Source organism: Rhinoderma darwinii, chromosome 8, assembly GCF_050947455.1.
Source record: "Rhinoderma darwinii isolate aRhiDar2 chromosome 8, aRhiDar2.hap1, whole genome shotgun sequence".
Classification (NCBI taxonomy): Eukaryota; Metazoa; Chordata; class Amphibia; order Anura; family Rhinodermatidae; genus Rhinoderma; species Rhinoderma darwinii.
Genome location: NC_134694.1, coordinates 67,798,153 through 67,818,917, shown reverse-complemented (window position 1 = coordinate 67,818,917; position 20,765 = coordinate 67,798,153). Strand labels below are relative to the sequence as shown.

Here is a 20,765-nt window from a genome sequence, read left to right as displayed (position 1 = left end):
CCATCCGCAATTCCGGATGGAAAATACGCAGAAATTCCGCAGCATGTGGAGAAGCCCTTAATGTGTCCTGACAGCAGGCTTACTGAACAGGCAGCCCAGGGGTCCTTTCAAGGTCTAGCGAATACCCTTTGATAATGCCACGGTCACAGATTGCAGCGATCATAGGGTTAAACTTCGATCCTGGACGTAGTTAGGAGGCTGCTCTAAGAACAGGGAGCAGTTAGTAACCGCTCGTTCTTGGAGCAGAAGTACTCACTGAAGCGCTCATTCACCTCTTTTGCCACAAAGCCGAAAGTCATAGCTAAAGACTAAGCACCTGTACTGCCCGCTGTCAAAATACAGTCCGTGGTCGTTTAGGTGTTAAAGGGGTTGTCCAGGATCAGATAAACATGGCTGTTTTCTTCTGAAAACAGTGCCACACCTGTCCACATTTTTTGAGTGGTTTTGCAGTTCTCCCCTATTCACTTCAGTAGAGACGAGGTGCAATAGAAGGCACAACCCATGCGAGAAAGCAGCCATGTTTTTCTATTCCTGGCTAATCCCTTTTATGTTCATAAATGTAAAGTAATGCGCTTAGGCCGCAGTCATAGTAGTACTGCATGTACGTTAAATGAAATAAAATTGGGAATAAGAGAACCGGGGAAGGACCTGGGTATTCTGGTTACAAAGAAGCTAAGCAGCAGCACTCAATGTCAAGTAGCAGCTGCAAAAGCATACAAGATTTTAGGGTGTACAAAATGAGAAAAATAAACCTGTAATTCCAGTATAATATTGCACCTCTATAAAACGCTTGTATATAGGGATTGAGGGGTTAAAAAGGGGTTCAAAGACGGTTGATTAGATTATTAGATGGGAAAGGTCTTTCTTACAATGAGAGGCTAGTTTAACTTGGAAAAAAAAGACGCCTTATGGTCTTTTTGCAATGTATAAATAATACGTGTGGTCAATACAAAGAGCTGGCACATGATTTATTTATTTAAAAAACTACAAAGGACCAGGGCTTAATGTCTGGGGGAAAGGGGTTTCAGACAACAATGTAGGAAAGGGTTCTTTACACAGTGGCGTAACTACCGCCGTAGCAGCAGTAGCGACTGCTACGGGGCCCGCGGCATGAGGGGGCCCGTGTCGCCCGCCGGCACGGGCCCCCACCATGGCCGGAGGCTCCGCTAGCAGCCGCTATGGCTGCTACAGCGGGACGCCACTGAACAGTACGGCAGAGCAGGGAGGTATCTCCCCGCTCTGCCATTAAACAAAAGACATGTATCCCCTATCCACAGGATCTCCACAGGACAGGGGATACATGTGCGATCGCTGGCAGCGATAGGGAGAACGGGGGACTGAAAGTCCCCTGACGTTCTCCATCACAAACCTCTGACTTCCGGCGTCTGTGTCGGCAGCTCCGGAGAAATGAATGGAGCGCCGGTCGCGCTTGTGCGCATGCGTGACCAGCGCTCCTTTCATCTTTAGTGAGCTGCCGACACAGACCCCGGAAGTCAGAGGTTAGTCATGGAGAACTTTCAGTCCCCCGTTCTCCCTATCAATGCCAGCCATCACACATGTATCCCCTATCCTGTGGATAGGGGATACATGTCTTTTATTAGGTCTGTAAAGTCTTTATCACACTGTAGGTCGCATTTTTTTGGGAGGGGGGACGCTGTATGGCGTTCCCTACAAGGGGGGGGGGCTGTATGGCGTTCCCTACAGGGGGGACGACGCTGTATGGCGTTCCCTACAGGGGGGGACGCTGTATGGCGTACCCTACAGGGGGGGACGCTGTATGGCGTACCCTACAGGGGGGGGCTGTATGGCGTTCCCTACAGGGGGGGGCTGTATGGCGTTCCCTACAGGGGGGTGGGGCTGTATGGCGTTCCCTACGGGGGGACGCTGTATGGCGTTCCCTACAGGGGGGGGACGCTGTATGGCGTTCCCTACAGGGGGGGGACGCTGTATGGCGTTCCCTACAGGGGGGGGACGCTGTATGGCGTTCCCTACAGGGGGGGGACGCTGTATGGCGTTCCCTACAGGGGGGGGACGCTGTATGGCGTTCCCTACAGGGGGGGGGACGCTGTATGGCGTTCCCTACAGGAGGGGGCTGTATGGCGTTCCCTACAGGGGGGGCTGTATGGTGTTCCCTACAGGGGGGGCTGTATGGCGTTCCCTACAGGGGGCGCTGTATGGCGTTCCCTACAGGGGGGGACGCTGTATGGCGTTCCCTACAGGGGGGGCTGTATGGTGTTCCCTACAGGGGGGGCTGTATGGCGTTCCCTACAGGGGGGGCTGTATGGCGTTCCCTACAGGGGGGGGCGCTGTATGGCGTTCCCTACAGGGGGGGGCGCACGCTGTATGGCGTTCCCTACAGGGGGGACGCTGTATGGCGTTCCCTACAGGGGGGGGACGCTGTATGGCGTTCCCTACAGGGGGGGCTGTATGGTGTTCCCTACAGGAGGGGGCTGTATGGCGTTCCCTACAGGGGGGGCTGTATGGTGTTCCCTACAGACCCCCCCTGTAGGGAACGCCATACAGACTCCCTGTAGGTAACGCCATACAGTCCCCCCTGTAGATAACGCCAGACAGCCCCCCTCTGTAGGGAACGCCATACAGCCCCCCCTGTAGGGAACGCCATACAGTCCCCCCCTGTAGGGAACGCCATACAGCCCCCCCCTGTAGGGAACGCCATACAGTCCCCCCCTGTAGATAACGCCATACAGCCCCCCCTGTAGATAACGCCATACAGTCCCCCCCTGTAGGGAACGCCATACAGTCCCCCCCTGTAGGGAACGCCATACAGTCCCCCCTGTAGATAACGCCATACAGTCCCCCCCGTAGATAACGCCATACAGCCCCCTCTGTAGATAGCGCCATACAGCCCCCTCTGTAGATATCTACAAAGGGGGCTGTATGGCGTTATCTACAGGGGGGCTGTATGGCATTATCTATAGAGGGGGCTGTATGGCGTTCCCTACAGGGGGGACTGTATGGCGTTCCCTACAGGGGGGGACTGTATGGCGTTATCTACAGGGGGGGCTGTATGGCGTTATCTACAGGGGGGGCTGTATGGCGTTATCTACAGGGGGGGACTGTATGGCGTTCCCTACAGGGGGGGGCTGTATGGCGTTCCCTACAGGGGGGGACTGTATGGCGTTATCAAAAGGGGGGTTTGTAAAAAAAGGCACTATCTACAAGGAGGGGGGGTTGTGTGACACCCGGGGGAGGGGGGCCCCAGTCAAAAGTTTGCTATGGGGCCCAGTCTTTCCTAGTTACGCCCCTGTCTTTACAGTTAGATTAGTCAAGCTATGGAATGCCCTACCCTAGGTGTCCGCAACCTGCGGCACTCCAGTTGTTGTGAAACTACAACTCCCAGCATGCCCTGACAGCCAAAAGCTTTATTATTCCAGCCAAAAGTTGTCAAGGCATGCTGGGCATGTTTCACAACAGCTGGAGTGCCGAAGGTTACTGACCACTGCCCTACCCCAAGCTCACACTGTTAGGATGGAAAGAAATGTATTCTTTATACTTGCAAATGAGTTGTGACAATTTAAGGGTTCTACCTGTGCACCTTGGATTGGACGTATTGTCACAGTATGTGGCCACAGAGGTTTTTATTAACGTACATTCAAGTAACCGTTGTATAACTAATGTTCAATGTTCTTTTTACACTGTAGCAGAGGTGTATAAGGCCTCGTTCACAGCTGCATTCCGCCATAGGAGCAGAACAACTTAATTGACGGAGTGCCCAATCTGTCGCATGACGGACACGAACGGCGCCTCACAAACCTCATTGACTTATAATGGATTCCGTTACCGTGTCTCATTTTACCGGATCAAAATTGTGCTGCAGATGTGAACAGTCTTACAAATGATCTGTCCTCCGTGCTGCTCACAATCATTTCCCCAATCATACAAGTGCTCGCTGGGTTCATTTTATCAGTTTATCCACAGTAAGTTTTGATATAAATATATAAAATCAGAAATTGCCCCCATTGGGGTTGAACGGTCCGCCATAATGCTGAGAAGCAGCAGCGCTAGCTACAAGTTATTTTTGGTACAGATGGGTAAAGTATGAATCTGTGTATAAATGGACAAATACCTTTTAGACATAAAATTGCAGATCAGTGATACCAAAGCACGTATCCGCCTACCTCAAATCAAATCAGCCATCTATTCCAGACTTGCTGGGGGGTATTGGTGACGTCAGTAGCCAGGACTGTTAATAGAGGATCTCTGCAGAGAAACAGGACTAGGTGCGGTTGTGTCTCCACGTCGGAGTATCTGATACTGATCTGCAGAATATATTATTGCCGTTTTGGACATTTTGTGCCCGCAATAGTGCAGCTTGATGTTAATACCATAGCTTTGTCCAGATTATTCTTTACCTTGTCTTCTGTATCTTCCCCACTAAAGTTGTTTTTTTTAATTTTTTTATTATTTTCTAGTGATTAAACCAGGATGGAGATGGAGTCGAGGGCACTGCTGGCCGTCATCCCTGTGGAGGGGATGACCTGTAACTCTTGTGTACAGACCGTTGAACAAAGGATTGGCAGTCTCAATGGAGTCCACAGTATTCAGGTGAGTGTTTTATGAATATACTGGTAGCCCATTTCACTTCCGTAGCTTTCTTATAGACCCGTGGTCATGTCTGCGCGTTCTAGAGATGATTTCCAACTTCGTTGTTATAGGCTACAATTTTTAGTTAGTTAAAGCTGACCACATACAGATATTTGTTGTGGATCCCACGGCAATCCACTAACTAATTTGTATAGAAATAGGCTGAAGTCCGCAGAACGGTCTCTAGAGCAAACAAAGGATAAGTCAAATCAAAATCCAACCTGTCTGACCCTTGGTTTCCATAATAAGTGGTCCTAGAGTCATCTGGGAACTTCTTGTTTGCCAAGCCGAATGTGCGGGTTTTGAGGGGGGGGGGGGGGGAGTACAGGAGCATGTACCAACAGCTGTCTTGTGTATAGGCATCTTGAAACCAGCAACAACTTGTAAAGTACTTGATGTTATATTGGTGTATACATATTGGTCCCGTGATGATATTGCTGGTTAACACACATATTCAGCATACAATTTCATTAGATATAACATTTTATTATACTTTATGAGGCTGAAAAAAAATATTGTCGTTACTTTGTAAGTAAATTATCTTTTAAAGGGTACCGCACCTGTCATCCGGGGAATATGCCGTCGTGTGTACTGATGTAATGGCTGCATTACGGTCACCTATATGATACATTTTCTCATAGTTTTCCCTCTCCCTACAGGCTCCATATCTAACAACGGAGTCTGATAAGTGGAAAAGTTGTTTTTTGTTTTTTTAGTTTTTTATTGCAATATATATCTATTATTAGGAGCCGCCTGATGGTCCCGCACTGGAGGCTCAGTGAAACAGTTTACAGAAGCGATTAGGAAGAAATGCCACCCCACCCTCCTCAAGTAAACAATGTCATCTCACTGATGAAGATTAGTGACATAGAGAGATATATACAATCTATCTCTCTCTATACATAATATATCTATATATGTTCAAAAGTTTGGGGTCACCCAGACAATTTTGTGTTTTCCATGAAAACTCACACTTATATTTATCAAATGAGTTGCAAAATGACTAGAAAATATAGTCAAGACATTGACAAGGTTAGAAATAATGATTTTTATTTCAAATAATAATTTTCTCCTTCAAACTTTGCTTTCGTCAAAGAATGCTCCATTTGCAGCAATTACAGCATTGCAGACCTTTGGCATTCTAGCTGTTAATTTGCTGAGGTAATCGGGAGAAATTTCACCCCATGCTTCCAGAAGCCCCTCCCACAAGTTGTATTGGCTTGATGGGCACTTCTTGCGTACCATACGGTCAGGCTGCTCCCACAACAGCTCTATGGGGTTGCGATCTGGTGACTGCGCTGGCCATTCCATTACAGATAGAATACCAGCTGCCTGCTTCTTCCCTAAATAGTTCTTGCATAATTTGGAGGTGTGCTTTGGGTCATTGTCCTGTTGTAGGATGAAATTGGCTCCAATCAAGCGCTGTCCACAGGGTATGGCATGGCGTTGCAAAATGGAGTGATAGTCTTCCTTATTCAAAATCCCTTTTACCTTGTATAAATCTCCCACTTTACCAGCACCAAAGCAACCCCAGACCATCACATTACCTCCACCGTGCTTGACAGGTGGCGTCAGGCACTCTTCCAGCATCTTTTCAGTTGTTCTGCGTCTCACAAATGTTTTTCTGTGTGATCTAAAAACCTCAAACTTCGATTCGTCTGTCCATAACACTTTTTTCCAATCTTCCTCTGTCCAATGTCTGTGTGCTTTTGCCCATATTAATCTTTTCCTTTTATTAGCCGGTCTCAGATATGGCTTTTTCTTTGCCACTCTGCCCTGAAGGCCAGCATCCCGGAGTCGCCTCTTCACTGTAGACGTTGACACTGGCGTTTTGCGGGTACTATTTAATGAAGCTGCCAGCTGAGGACCTGTGAGGAGTCTATTTCTCAAACTAGAGACTCTAATGTACTTGTCTTGTTGCTCAGTTGTGCAGCGGGGCCTCCCACTTCTCTTTCTACTCTGGTTAGAGCCTGTGTGTGCTGTCCTCTGAAGGAAGTAGTACACACCGTTGTAGGAAATCTTCAGTTTCTTGGCAATTTCTCGCATGGAATAGCCTTCAGTTCTAAGAACAAGAATAGACTGTCAAGTTTCACATGAAAGCTCTCTCTTTTTCTAGCCATTTTGAGAGTTTAATCGAACCCACAAATGTAATGCTCCAGATTCTCAACTAGCTCAAAGGAAGGTCCGTTTTATAGCTCCTCTAAACAGCAAAACTGTTTACAGCGGTGCTAACATAATTGCACAAGGGTTTCCAAGTGTTTTCTAATCATCCATTAGCCTTCTAACACAGTTAGCAAACACAATGTACTATTAGGCTGGGTTCACACGACCTATTTTCAGACGTAAACGAGGCGTATTATGCCTCGTTTTACGTCTGAAAATAGGGCTACAATACGTCGGCAAACATCTGCCCATTCATTTGAATGGGTTTGCCGACGTACTGTGCAGACGACCTGTTATTTACGCGTCGTCGTTTGACAGCTGTAAAAATACAGCCTTGTCAAAAGAAGTGCAGGACACTTCTTTGGACGTTTTTGGAGCTGTTTTCTCATCGACTCCAATGAAAACAGCTCCAAAAACGGACGTAAAAAACGGCGCGAAAAACGCCGCGAAAAATGCGAGTTGGTCAAAAAACGTCTGAAAAGCAGGGTCTGTTTTCCCTTGAAAACAGCTCTGGATTTTCAGACGTTTTTGGTCACTACGTGTGCACATACCCTTAGAACACTGGAGTGATGGTTGCTGGAAATGGGCCTCTATACACCTATGTAGATAATGCATTGAAAACCAGACGTTTGCAGCTCGAATAGTCATTTAGCAAATTAACAATGTATAGAGTGTATTTCTGATTAATTTAATGTTCTCTTCATTAAAAAAAACTGTGCTTTTCTTTCAAAAATAAGGAAATTTCTAAGTGACCCTAAACTTTTGAACGGTAGTGTATATATATATATATCTCTATAAGGTATACAAGCTATTGCAATGTTGTCCTATCGAAGTGAAATGGACAGTGCTGCAATACCTTGCACAGTCGCTATGAATGTAACAGCGTGTACAAGTACGAATAAAAATTAAATCCATGTAAACAATGAAAAGGCTGCGGCGCTCATACGAGTGCCGTGGCCCCTTCAAACAGCTGATTGGTGGGGGTTCTGAGAGTTGGGCCCCCCATTGATTTAATATTGATGATCTATCCTAATGGTAGGCCATCGATTATTTTTTTTAAAATCCCAGATCACACCTTTAACGCTGTGACCAATAACTATCGGACCGCCACGTTTGCACTGTACTGTGGACTGACCGGTGAATCCATAGTGAAGTGCAAACGCTGCGGTCAGACTGTGATCTGCCGCAATGTTAACAACATAATTTATACATATACAGAGGTTGCACTAAATGTTTTATTTTGCCGATTCATTATTAAATTGCATTACAGCAAATTCAATACTCCTTATTGGCTAAAAATACTCCTTAAAATGCTAAGATGAGTGTTTTTACTCCTATGAAGTATCTTTAGTGTGACCTCTGCCCCCAAGTCATATTGCTAGGGATGCGCAAAGCTTAGCAGAGATGGCAGGCGGATGTTACTTTAGTTCTCTCTGTCCCTGCAAAGTGATAGGGTTGGTTTTTTCCGAAGAAAATATTGTTTTTTGTTTTTATTATTGTAGTCATTGGGGGACTTGTCAAAACCGGTGCAAAGGAAAAGTGGAGTAGTTTCCGATAGTAACCAATAAAGTCGCTGCTTCCAAAAGGCCTCTGAAAAATGAGTGGTGGAATCTGATTGGTTGTCATAAGTAACTACTCCACTTTTCCTTTGCATTTGTTTTAATACATCTCCTTCATCCCTAACTCATTGAATGAGGTTTGGCGGATGTACAGTATATAGTACATGCCGCAAACTCATGTCTGTCTGTCATTTCTGTGACTAAAATGTCAAAAAATACTAAAGCAGCACTTCATAGATTAACATGGTGTGCCAAAGTATCGTGAAGTTGTAGCAGAATCTACTGCCGGGTGCCCCCTCTGTTTTGTTCTATAATCGAGGGATAGGAGGTCGCCGCAGCTTCTGAGAATCTGAAATAGTTTGTACATTTTTTTTTTCATAGTAACAATTTTTACCTGTGTATATTACCACACTATGACGGCAGAGGTCTCCCCATCTTATTATCCATTAGAGTCCCCCAAAAAAGGAAATTATTGCTAGTAAATAGAAGTTCTTCTATTCAGCCAGTTCTTAGTTTTATGTATTTCTGAGGATTCTGGGTGACAACCAGTATAACTGCCATTGCAGCTTCAATAGGATTTGTGTCCCTGCTTTCCTGTTCTCCTGAATGGTAAAGTTGTGTGCTCCCGCTTGACTAAAGCGCTGACTCCACATAAAGAGGTTGTTCTCCCATAACCGATTCTTTTCAAGGAATCCAGAAATACATGGCGCAAATTAGAGGACTTGTAGCTTACTAAAGAGAAGACAGCGCAACGACAAACCCAGGTCCTTTCTGCGCTGTCAGGCCCTGCACTTGAGATTCACCAGTGCACAAGTTTGGTACGATGCTTGCATACAACCGCTTGCAAAACATTATGTTGATCGAAAACGGAGTACAGACAGCTGTAAAAGAGTCTGTAGTCTGCTGACGGCCTACGAGAGAGGACACCAAATCTTTACTTTCCCTTGTTTCTCACTTTATTATTAGAAAGTTCCAATGACTATTTGGTGCAGTTCTGATATGGTCACTAAATGAAGCAATTCTGTAATATATTCTCATATGTTCATCAGAGCTGTAATGTAAAAGCGTTGAGGCCAGAGAGTTCCTACTAGATTATACCCTGAAAGCCGTCATTCTAGTCATGAATTACTGCGGATTGGTTTGTCACATTAATTCCAACTGTAATTTGTAAGGCCCCATTCTGTGGCGTCTGTTCTCGTCGTATTGTCTTTGCCAAGAACAAGATTGGATCCTATCAATAGGAAAAAGGAAATACTTTGTTCTGGGATCCTTTCCCATTTCTGAACAAACACTGAGTGAAACACAAACATTAGATAAAGTCCTGCAAACAAATCTAGAAATTGTACCTGCTGTTTCTAGGCTGCTTGTAAATGTTATGTCACTACTCTCACTTGTATGGCTGAATTCACACTTGCAGTTTTTTAGCCAAAGTCAGGATTGGATCGAAAATGAAGGAGAAATCTCCATGAAGAACTTCTACATCTTCTCTCTTTTGTATCCACTATGTGGGAATCCAGCCTTCGGGTCAGTTCACACCGTTTTTTGGCCAGTAGAAAAAAATGTGCCTTAAAATTCCTTAGGATTTTTGCAGCATATATTGAAATGCAAGCGTTTTCCGACGCTTCTTCAGACATATTTTTTTTTGAGGCGCTTCTTTTTAAGGCTTTTTTTTTCCTATTAAGCAAAAAAAAAACAACGCTCCAAATGAATGGCACAGTATTTTTTTTGTCTCCCTTTGATTTCAATGGAAGTTTAGAGGCAGAAACCGCTCCAAGATAGGGCATGCCGTTTTTTTTTTTCGTAAACAGTCAAAAACCACCCTGGGTAAAAAAAATGCCTCTACCTCCCATCAAAATCAGCGCCACAAAACTGTGTGAACTGGGCCTTACAAGTGATTCTATTAAACACTTTATTGTGGAACATCTATTTAAGCATTTCCTATTCTAGTTACTATTGCTGAGTGTTTTGCTATCATATCTAAGACAAATTGATAGTTTTTTACCGCTCAGACGGTTGTGGATGTAAAGTCTGAAGTGTCCATCAAGGGTTTGACCTTCCCCCAGTGCAGAAAGAACGATCCAACTTTCCTCCGGTGTGTGTATCTCGCTGGTACTTGTGGTTCCACGTAGCAATGCAACTGCTTGCTGTGTATATCCTCGTACTTGATGTTCTAGATCTCCAGCAAGGGAGAAAAAAAAGGAGATAGTGCACTACCTTTGGGAAACTACAAATGCCACGAGTTTATTCCGTACTTCCAAAAACAGATAACGATAAAAAGCATAAGATAAGCTCTTGTAGCACACCAAATAATGCAACCCAGATCTGCTTCCTTCTGTATATTTTTTTTTAACAAGAATATATGAGAGGGAATACAACACGCAACAACCGTGCGCACGCGCTGCTAGTATTCACCTATATATACGTGTAGAAAATGCCGTATACAATGTAGCTGCTGCTTTAATTTATTCCTTCAGTACTTTGATTTGCTTTTAATTGAATCCACATTGCCCAAACAGCAGCAGCAGCTTCCTGGTAATGGCAGAAAGATTCCCCGCAGGCATGATGGAGACAAATGTCATAGGCGAAGGATTCAATTTGCTTTTGCCAACTTTTTAACAAGGAATCGAATGTCCTCGTTGCTCCAATTATCCAATTATTCTTATTATGTTCTGTGCTAATGCGTTTCTATCTTATATATGTAGCTTTGAGTTTAGGGCTCCATGCACATGAACGTATTTTTGCGGCTGCAATTCACCCGCAAATCTGCGGGTGAATTCTGGCCCCATTCATTTCAATGGTCCGTGCATTGCCCAAAAGCCTGGACCGCAAAAAGAACGGACATGTCTTACAACGGCCGTGTTTTGCGGTCCAAGCTCATAGAAATTAATACACACGGCCATGTGCACGGCCCGCGATTTGCGGGCGGCCGAGGTTGACACTCCGCGGTCGTCCGAGTCGCAAGTCACGGCCCGTGCACACCACTACAGTCGTGTGCATGAGGCCTTACAGTTTTTTTTTGTTTGTTTAAGTTCCACAGTTTATCTTCAGCATCTACAAACCATAGGAGATGTACCAAGAGCTGTTAATATAATGTACATGATAATATCTAATTTATTATAAGAAAAGCAGATGAGCACAATCGCAGCTATTAATATTGTAAGAGAAGATGGGGTGCTCTAAACAATGCCAAAAGTAACGAATATCGGAGGGAAAAAAGCAAGAAGGACATGTAAACGGGCAAACCGCCGGACATTTATCAAAAAACATTACTATGAAATATTAATACGCACAAAACCATACAAATATAAAATCTGTTTAAAATGCAACAACCCAAATACTCACTCTGGGTGGCTCAACCCAAGGGCCATAGGGAACAAAAAAACAACCATATAAATATGAACATCGCTTTACATATATTATTTACCTGGCCTGTCTAAGTGCAAACCAAAAAACATATAGAAATCCCTACACCAGAGAAAAGCCCCAAAAAATACACATGCAGCAGGTATTTTAGTAAGTATTAAGATATTCTCCTAAACAATGTGTAAAAGAAACATAAGATTTTATACACAAAGTATATATTCTTAGGGTATGTTCACACAGGATTTTTTTGTTAAATCGCAAAAAAAATCGGCCTCCAAATTTTCTTCAGGGCTGCACGGCGCTGTTTTTTTCTGCCTCCAATTGATTTCAATGGGAGGTTCAAGAGCAAGAAAAAATCCGTCCTGAGAAAAAAAAAACCACCTCTGAATCCTGTTGAAATCAATGGGAGGCAGATTTGGGGTAGTTTGACGCTTATTCAAAATCGGCGTAAAAAAACATTGTGTGAATGAGGCCTTCGTGAGCTAAGTAAGTAAAGAATACAGGATGGTATCACAAATGTATCACCGTCATACTCCGCAGCTTTTTGAAGAAGCTGCTTCACTACACCTTCACTACACCTGTATAATAGTGTGTAACCCCCCCCCCCCTCGTGCCGCCAAAGCAGCTCTGACCCATCTAAGCATGGACTCCACGAGACCTCAAGGTGTCTTGTTGTACCTGGCACCAAGATGTTAGCAGTAGATCCTTTAAGTCCTGTAAGTCGCTAGGTGGTGTCTTGTTTTTTCAGCACGTTCCACCGATGTAACAGTGGATTGAGATCTCGGTAATTAGGTGGCCAAGTCAACTCCCTGACATTATCATGTTCCTCGAACTATTCCTGAACAAGGAATTAGCAGTGTGACAGGTTGCATTATCCTTCCGTAAAAGGGCACTGCCATTAGGGAATACCTTTGCCATGAAGGGGTAGGTGGTAATTGTCTAAATAATATTCATATGAATTCCAGGGCCCCAATTTCCCAACAGAACATTGCCCAGAGCATCACACTACCTCCTCAGCCTGCTAGCCTTCTTCCCATAGTGCATCCTGGTGCCATCTCTTCCCTAGGTAAGGGACGCACCAGGCCATCCGCATGATGTAAAAAAAAAAGTGATTTATCAGACCAGGCCATCTTTTACCATTCCATGTTCTGATGCTTATATGCGCATTGTAGCCATTTTTGGCAGGTTACAATGCTTAACATGACCGCTCTACGGTTTCGCCATCACAAATTGGCCTTTGTCAAAGTCACTTATAACCTTACGATGGCCCATTTTTCCTGCTTCCAACACATCAACTTTTAAAACTGACTGTTCACTTGCCGTCTAATATATCCCATTCTTTGACAGGCGCCATTGTAATTGGATAATCAATGTTATTCACTTCACCTGTCAGTGGTTTTAATGTTCCGGCTGAACGGTGTATAGGTCTGCATAGGAGCTGTATACACATAATGGTTTTTTTCTAAGACTATTTTCAAAGTTGTTTAAATTTTACTTTAGATGCATTGGAGCAATAAAAATGCACATATCCTTTACACTTATTTAACACTAAGGTCTCATGCACACGACGGTAGCCATGTGCACAGCCGTGATTTTCGGGTCGGTGGGCCGCGGAGTGACACCCGCGAGCTGCCCGCAAATCGCGGGCCGTGCACATGGCCATGTCCATTATTTCCTATGAGCCTGGACAGCAGAACACGGCCGTAATAAGACAGGTCTGTTCTTTCTGCGGTGTGGGCTCCTGGGCCATGCACGGACCGTGAAAACCACGGTCGTATGCATGGGCCCATATTAATGAATGGGGTCGCAATCCTCCCGTGGATTTTCGGGGGAATTGCAGCCGCAAAAGCACGTTCGTGCGTGAGCATGGGGCCTAATTCAGGATCACTGTCCCTTTATACCTGTTACATGGATCTTTCTAACTGTATAGTCTAAAAGTTTACCTATATTTTTGTTTTATTATTTAAATGGGACCAAAATGCTATGCTGATTTTGTGTCACAATATATTTTTACAGCGCTCCAAATCACCCCCTTCCTTTGACACAGCGATAAATAAAAAAAATTCTGACTGACTCAAATCCTGACTGCCTGCGGCCTCCGCTGGAAGGAGATAGCTGGTCGGATTTATTATTGAGTACAGTGGAATCCTTATTCAGTAAGCTCCTACTATTGTCAGCTGCATGTGTGAAGGTGATATGGTATTTGGAGCTCTGTGTCAGTCCTTTTACGACATATTATGAGATTAGGCGCAGTATTATGGCCCTTATGAAATGATCGGTACACTTTAGATACGCAGCTATTTTTTTAAAGTGACAAAACCGGTTGTATGCTCTCTTTATTTCACGTATAACCTCCCGATTTTTGGCTAGCTTGGTTTTTCCTCTATTTTGTTTGGCTACTATATGCCGTTTCTGTTTACATTTCAGGTATCGCTGGAGGGCAAAAATGCTGTAATTATTTACGACCCTATGCTCCAGACGTCAGATGCTCTGCAGGAAGCTATTGAGGATATGGGATTTGAGAGTGCACCTATCATCACAAACACTCATCCTGTACCTACAGAGAACACCTTTCTCTACCCATCTTCAGAGCAATCTCCAGAGAAGGTCTGCAGTGGCCTCCTGAAGTTGAAAGGAGTCCTGGATGCTACGAACTCTCCGGAAGGCGCAATCTGTGTGACGTTCATACCCTCAGCCCTGAAGACTGACGATATAATTCAGCAATTTCCAGGACTCCGCCTAGAAGCAATGGGCCTAAATAAGAGATCTTCATCTTCTCAGGATAATCCAATCGGAGGTGTTCTGGTGAAAATGAAGGTGGATGGCATGACCTGCCATTCCTGTGCCAGTACTATAGAAGGCAAGATTGGGAAACTCAAAGGAGTCCAGCGTATCAAAGGTAATATATGTTCTGTGGGTTATATCTACCTATTTGTCCACTTCAGTATAATACATGAATGGTATTATTATTTTATACTCCGAAAAGCATAAAAAATATACAAAGTGGGACTATTTTACCTGTGTACAGATTACAAATGATCATAAATCTAATAATAAAGGAATAATCAGATTATTGCTGGAATAATTGCTGTGTATTGCATTTTGTTAGCTTCTGTAGCACCCTAATGGAGCACGTGGAAAGGGATCTCCTGATGGACAACAGTCATACCAGTACCTCCACGCTATTGTAGCCGCTTCCTCAGTTGACTTTGTTTTCCCGTGACATCGGTCAGGAAGCTCTGGGCATGTGCCCCAAGTGCTTGGTGCTAGTCACACATCACACCTTACTGACTATTGTGCTATTGTAATGAAATGTTTAATTGCAAAAATAAATATGGGAATAAAAATAGAGGAAAACTATGTGGAGTAAAGGATTGTTATCAATTGTGGTTTGAAAATTGTTGATAAAGGTAATTTAGTGCCTGTTTTATTAGTGGGACTCGAGGTGACAGGTGGTAGAGGAAGCCAATTGTTTCATCCCATCGTAGGGTTGTTCTGCTGGTGCAGCCAGTCTGAAGTCCATCCATAGTGAACAGAATGTAGACCAAGCGCATGGTTTGGTAACATGCATGATGTTGCTTTGGACATTGATCAGAGACTTTGATGGGGGCAAACTGTTATTATTTATTTTCAGATTTGTAATTGATGTGTACATTTTCCATTTTGTCAGTGTCCCTGGACAGTCAAGAAGCTCACATAGTCTACCAACCCCACCTCATCACCGCTGCAGAAATCAGAAGCCAAATAGAAGAAGCTGGTTTTACAGCATCAATTAAGAACAAACCGCCTCCGAAACTGGGAGTCATTGATATTGGACGCTTGACAAATGCTCAAACTAATGGTATTGGAGATACAGCACAGGCCAGACCAAAGTCTCTTACTGACCTGACAAGAGCTGTATTCCAGGTGGATGGCATGCACTGCCAATCATGTGTGGTGAACATTGAAAGTCATATTTCTTCTCATCCTGGGGTGTCCAGTATTGAAGTGTCATTAGAAAAGAAATCCGCAGTGATCAATTATAACCTAAATGTCCTTAGTTCAGATGCGCTATGTAGGGCTATAGAATCTTTATCACCAGGCACTTTTCAAGTCCGACTTTGTAATGGCCTGGAATATGGCGACCCTTCCGTTGTCCAGTGTTCATCAGAAACCAGTAATGCAGAGCCGATATCTACTGACCAGACCTTCCAGGAGGTGTCATCTAAAGTCACTGTAGTAAACATTGAAGGAATGACTTGCATTTCTTGTGTCCAATCTATTGAGGGTCTCATCTCTCAGAAGCTTGGCGTAAAAACTATCAGTGTGTCTCTGGCAAACAATAATGGGACCGTGGAATATGACCCTACTGTTACCAGCCCTGAGACTATCCGTGCAGCCATAGAAGATATGGGATTTGATGCTTCACTAGCTGGTAAGTGCAGTGTTTTTTTCTAATACTGTGTACCATCTCCGTCTTTTCACAATGCCCTTACCATTAGGAACAGAGAACATTGTTTTTTGCTAAAATGTATCTTCACTTCAAACTCATAACACATAAAGACAAGAAGGCGCTCATATTTTCATGAGCAACAGAGTCTTCAGTTTTCATTGATATTGTAAACTTGAACCATTGGCTATCTAGGTTGCAATGTTCCTATAGGTCTCTTGAATTATTATTGGACTTTGAAGCTCATGAAGACAGAATATTTGTGCCACTGGGAGTCTAGATAGCGTGATTAGAGGTCTCCTTTAGGGTATGTTTACACGCAATGTTTTAGAGCGTATTTCGGGACTTAAACGCTTCGAAATATGCATTAAAAAACTGTAGCTAAACTCCGACAAACATCCGCCCATTGAATTCAATGAGAAAGACGGCGTTTTGTTCAGACGGGGCGTTTTTAACGCCGCCGTTTAAGAAAACGGTGCGCGTAAAAAAAACACCCCGTAAAAAGGAGCACTTATTGAGCAGTTTTTGGAGCTGTTTTTCATTGTCAATAGAAAAACAGTTCTAAAGACGTCTCAAAAAAAGCCTGAAAAAACATATTCAACTTCAAAAAATGACTGGAAATCAGAGGCTGTTTTTTCTGAATACAGCTCCGTAGTTACCCTCAGCAGGGAAAACAAAAATTAAAAGAAATGGAGAGTTGAAAACAAATTGCACTTTTCTCTCGATATTTGGAATGCAGATTACTGTATGCGGTGTCATAGGGTAAATAGCTTAGAAAAACACAAGGGATTGGGCATGCTGCTTAAATGAAATATTGCTGGTAGAAAAAATAAAAAACGACGTAAAGTGTTCATTGGTTTGTGCTATTACACTGGGTGAAATGAAAAAGTCTGCGTATTTTATCCATCTCCGTGCAAAACGCCAACAGTCTTCAGGAATTTACTGGGTTCAGAGGAGTTTTTCAGAGCCTTGTACAGTTATTGGGCACCTACCGTTCTTATATAACAGGAAATATTGTAGTTTCACAAGTAGTAGAACCACCAGTTTACTCTTCTACATTGACATATGGAGCGCTCAGATTGCAAAAAAGGTTAAATATTGCTGGCGATAAAGTTTCTAAAAGTTATTCTATGCACCTAAAAAACGTTAGTAATTTGTTTCAACACGAGTCTGCACCTTTTTCCATGTATCCAAAAATATGTGATCAGGCTACCACATTTGTTCCGTACGTCAGAGGTATAGGTTTGTATACAAACATATACACTGTTCATAGCTTTCGAGCAAAAGGTTTGGGCAGGCGGCACAGGTTCGTCACCGGTCGCTAGCAAGAGGTTAGGGCAGGTGGCAGGCAAGGATAGTCAAAAAGTACAGGCAGAGGTCCATAACAGGAAATCCAACAAAGTGATGGCAGGAAAACACTAGACAAGCTAGTAAGAACCTATTGCTCAGGCAAGCTGTACAGGAAAAGTAGGATCCTTTATACCCTGGGAAAGCTGGGTGGATATTTTGGCATGCGCTGGCTCCTTAAGATCAAGAGTAAGGCCCTGTTCACACAGGATGTATTTCAACGCATCAAAAATGCATGATTTAAGCTTTCTGTTAACATCACTGGAAAAGCGCACGGTTAATGCATCCCAGGCGGTTTTTTTGCGCAAGCGTGTTTAATACAACCCGTCATGTAAAAAACAAAAGCGTCAGGGCAATTCTTTGATGTGTAAAACACGGAAAACCTGCCTAATTCCTATTGTTAACGGTTGTCCTAATTACGCACGAAAAAAAAGCGCAGAAAGCGCGCACTATAAGTTTCACGAAACGCAACAAAAATGCTAGTATTTTAAAAAGCGCTTTACAAAAACGCTAGCGTTGCTTTTTTTGAGCTCCGTGTGAACAAAGCCTTAGTGTGCGTGCGCACTAGGAGCAGAAGGAGAGCATCGGCAGTGTAGAAGGCCGACAAAAGCAGGGATCAGTGGAGAGGAGCGGCGACAGCCAGAAGATGTTAAGACTTGGTAAGTATATGGCGGCCGCCATTACAACATCAAACATACTAACGTCCTGTTTATACTGGATAACGTGATTTAACATTTTTTTTTTTCGCCCTCACATTAGGCTTGTTTCTTGACATTACTCTGGAACCCTTACAGAAAACTCTGCGCAATTCCTTCCACCCAAAAGAAGTCTTCAGCAAAGAATCTCCGGAGCACAGCAGTCCGGAAACCAGGACAACCAACAAATGTTTCATTCAGGTCTCCGGCATGACGAGTGCATCCTGTGTAGCAAACATCGAAAGGAATCTCCGCAGGGAAGACGGTCAGTTGTCCTCCAATACAGATGTGTGGAAATGTACCCAAAGTGTACGACCTAGAAAACCAGCATGACCTTTATACATTTGTACACACTCCATTTATGGGGGGAGGGGTAAGTAACTACATCTGTTCCGTGCAATGCAGTGCTTTTCATTTTTAGGAATGTTGGGCGTTTACTATACTGAGTGGACATTACTACTGACCTTGTGATTCTCAGGCTCTTTTCACATCCCGTTTTTCAGGCCCGGGCATATTCACTGATATATACTCAGATGTACCCCATGCACCCAGCGTACATGCCAAAAGAGTGTCCTCTTGGCATACGCTGGGCTGGTATGCCCCAACATACCTTTTTTTCATTGGATAGAAAAATATGGTCTACCACCCTTTTGTGGTGGGGCACAGTAAAAAAAAAAAGTATACCATGCGGTATACGTTTTTTTTTATTTTGTAAAATGGGAGTCGGATGTATTCCACTGTATGCGTTCCAGTAGCATATGTTGGTTTTTTTTCAGGTGTATACCCCCAATGTTCTTTAAAAATGAAGGCTCAATCAGGTAATGCACACATAGGTTGGCTATAGTTTCAGAACACAAAATTACAAAACATAGTGGAGGGGAGGCCTCCACACCTTAAATAAAAACAAACAAGGTCAGTGGACCAAAGCAAAAACAAACAAAAAAAGGAAAATCAATAATGTGTATCACATCTCAACATGAAAAAGAATGGTCGGTATACAACAGTAGCATGAATAATCCTAGAGGCATAACATCAGGAGGTACAGCGAGACCACTTAATTCAAACAGAGAAGGAGAGGCACATTACCCTAGACAGGGGAAGAGAAAGTATAGAAAAAGGCCCCAAGAGAGGGAGGGATAGGAGGGAGGGGAGAGGACAAGGGGATCCTGGACTCCAGTTCCGGGGTATTATGAGTGAAAAACCGCAGCGAGCAAGAGCCGTAGTAAATTTCACAGGGGCATAGGCCGACTCAGGTTACAGCCGTGAGGTAGGAAGGAGAAGAAAGAAACCCTATCCAAGGAGACCATGTAGACGTGTATTTTACCACAGCTGCCGGGGAGTGAGCCACCAAGTGTTCCATTCGCTGTATCAAGGCAACTTCCCGAAACCACTCATCTAATGTTAGGGGTATGGCCGTTTTCCACCTGCGCGGGATCACTGACTTTGCCGCCTGAAGGAGATGTCTAGTTAGGGAGCTTTTATAAACGTGTATTGGCATCGGGAACATGAATAAAAGAGCTGCTTCCGGAGAGTTGGGGACAGAAACTCCAGTAACCTCCAATATCAATTTAAGTACCGCATCCCAAAAACTGCTCAACAAGGGGCAACTCCACCAAACATGAGACATGGAACCTCCTACAGCACCACAACGTCAACAATTGTCAGGCACAGACGGATACCATTTATGAAGCGCAGCCGGGACCCGATACCATCTAGAGACAATTTTGTAACTAGTTTCCTGGGCCCTAATGGCTATAGAGGCTTTTTGTGAGAGGGAGAAACACCGCTTCCATTGTGCATCAGTAAATGTAGTATGTAATTCTCTCTCCCAGGCCCCGCAGAAGGAGGGGAGTTGTTGGGAACGCTGTGAAAGGAGTAATTTATATACTGTGGATATGGTATGGGTAGGGGGCTGGGCGGAGACACATAGGCGCTCAAAGTCCGTCAACAACCTGTGAAGATGTGCGCGTCGGTTAACTGCTCCATAAAAATGTTTTAACTGGGCATATTCATATATATGGCGAGTGAGGGGCACGGCATCGGGGCAGATGGAAGTTAAAGGGAGAAGAGAGGAAGCGGAGAGGACCTGGGCAAAATACATGGGGCCGGTGGACGGCCTGCCTAGGAAGGAGCGACCAGCCTTACCAGCAGGAAAGGCTGGATTATCTGTGATAGGAGTTAAAGGACCCAGGGGGTCTATAAGCGTACTTCCAGGCCCTAAGGACCTCAACGCCATGAGGGTATGGTAAACAACAAAGGAGGCTTGAGTCGGTCTGTTCCCGGACAGGGTCCACGGCAGGGATGATAGGGTACTGGGACATAGTTGTTGAGCCAAACGGACCCATAGTTTTGATTCACGGTTATGAAAAAAATCTAAAACACGTGCGTGAGTTGATGCCAGATAGTAGAGCCGACAATCCGGCAGACCAACCCCACCCGTACCCCTGGAACGAGTCAGAAGAGCCCGGCTCAGACGTGGACGACCAGTCGGCCAAATGAAGGAGCCGAAGCATCGCTGAAGCCGCAACCAATAGGAGGATGGGATAGAGATGGGGATCGTCTGCAGGAGATAAAGTAAGCGGGGGAGGAGAGACATCTTAATAA

At 44.3% G+C, this 20,765-nt stretch overlaps 1 protein-coding gene across 1 annotated transcript in view; it reads left to right on the top strand.

Annotated features, from left to right (window-relative positions):
* ATP7A (ATPase copper transporting alpha) overlaps window positions 1–20,765 on the top strand; it is an 80,866-nt gene that overhangs the window by 12,371 nt on the left and 47,730 nt on the right. The window contains exons 2-5 of the mRNA XM_075835710.1: window positions 4,434–4,566; window positions 14,118–14,589; window positions 15,361–16,104; window positions 18,226–18,426. Coding sequence (XP_075691825.1) covers window positions 4,447–4,566; window positions 14,118–14,589; window positions 15,361–16,104; window positions 18,226–18,426 — 1,537 coding nt within the window. The 5' untranslated portion in view covers window positions 4,434–4,446. The remainder of the gene's footprint in view (window positions 1–4,433; window positions 4,567–14,117; window positions 14,590–15,360; window positions 16,105–18,225; window positions 18,427–20,765) is intronic.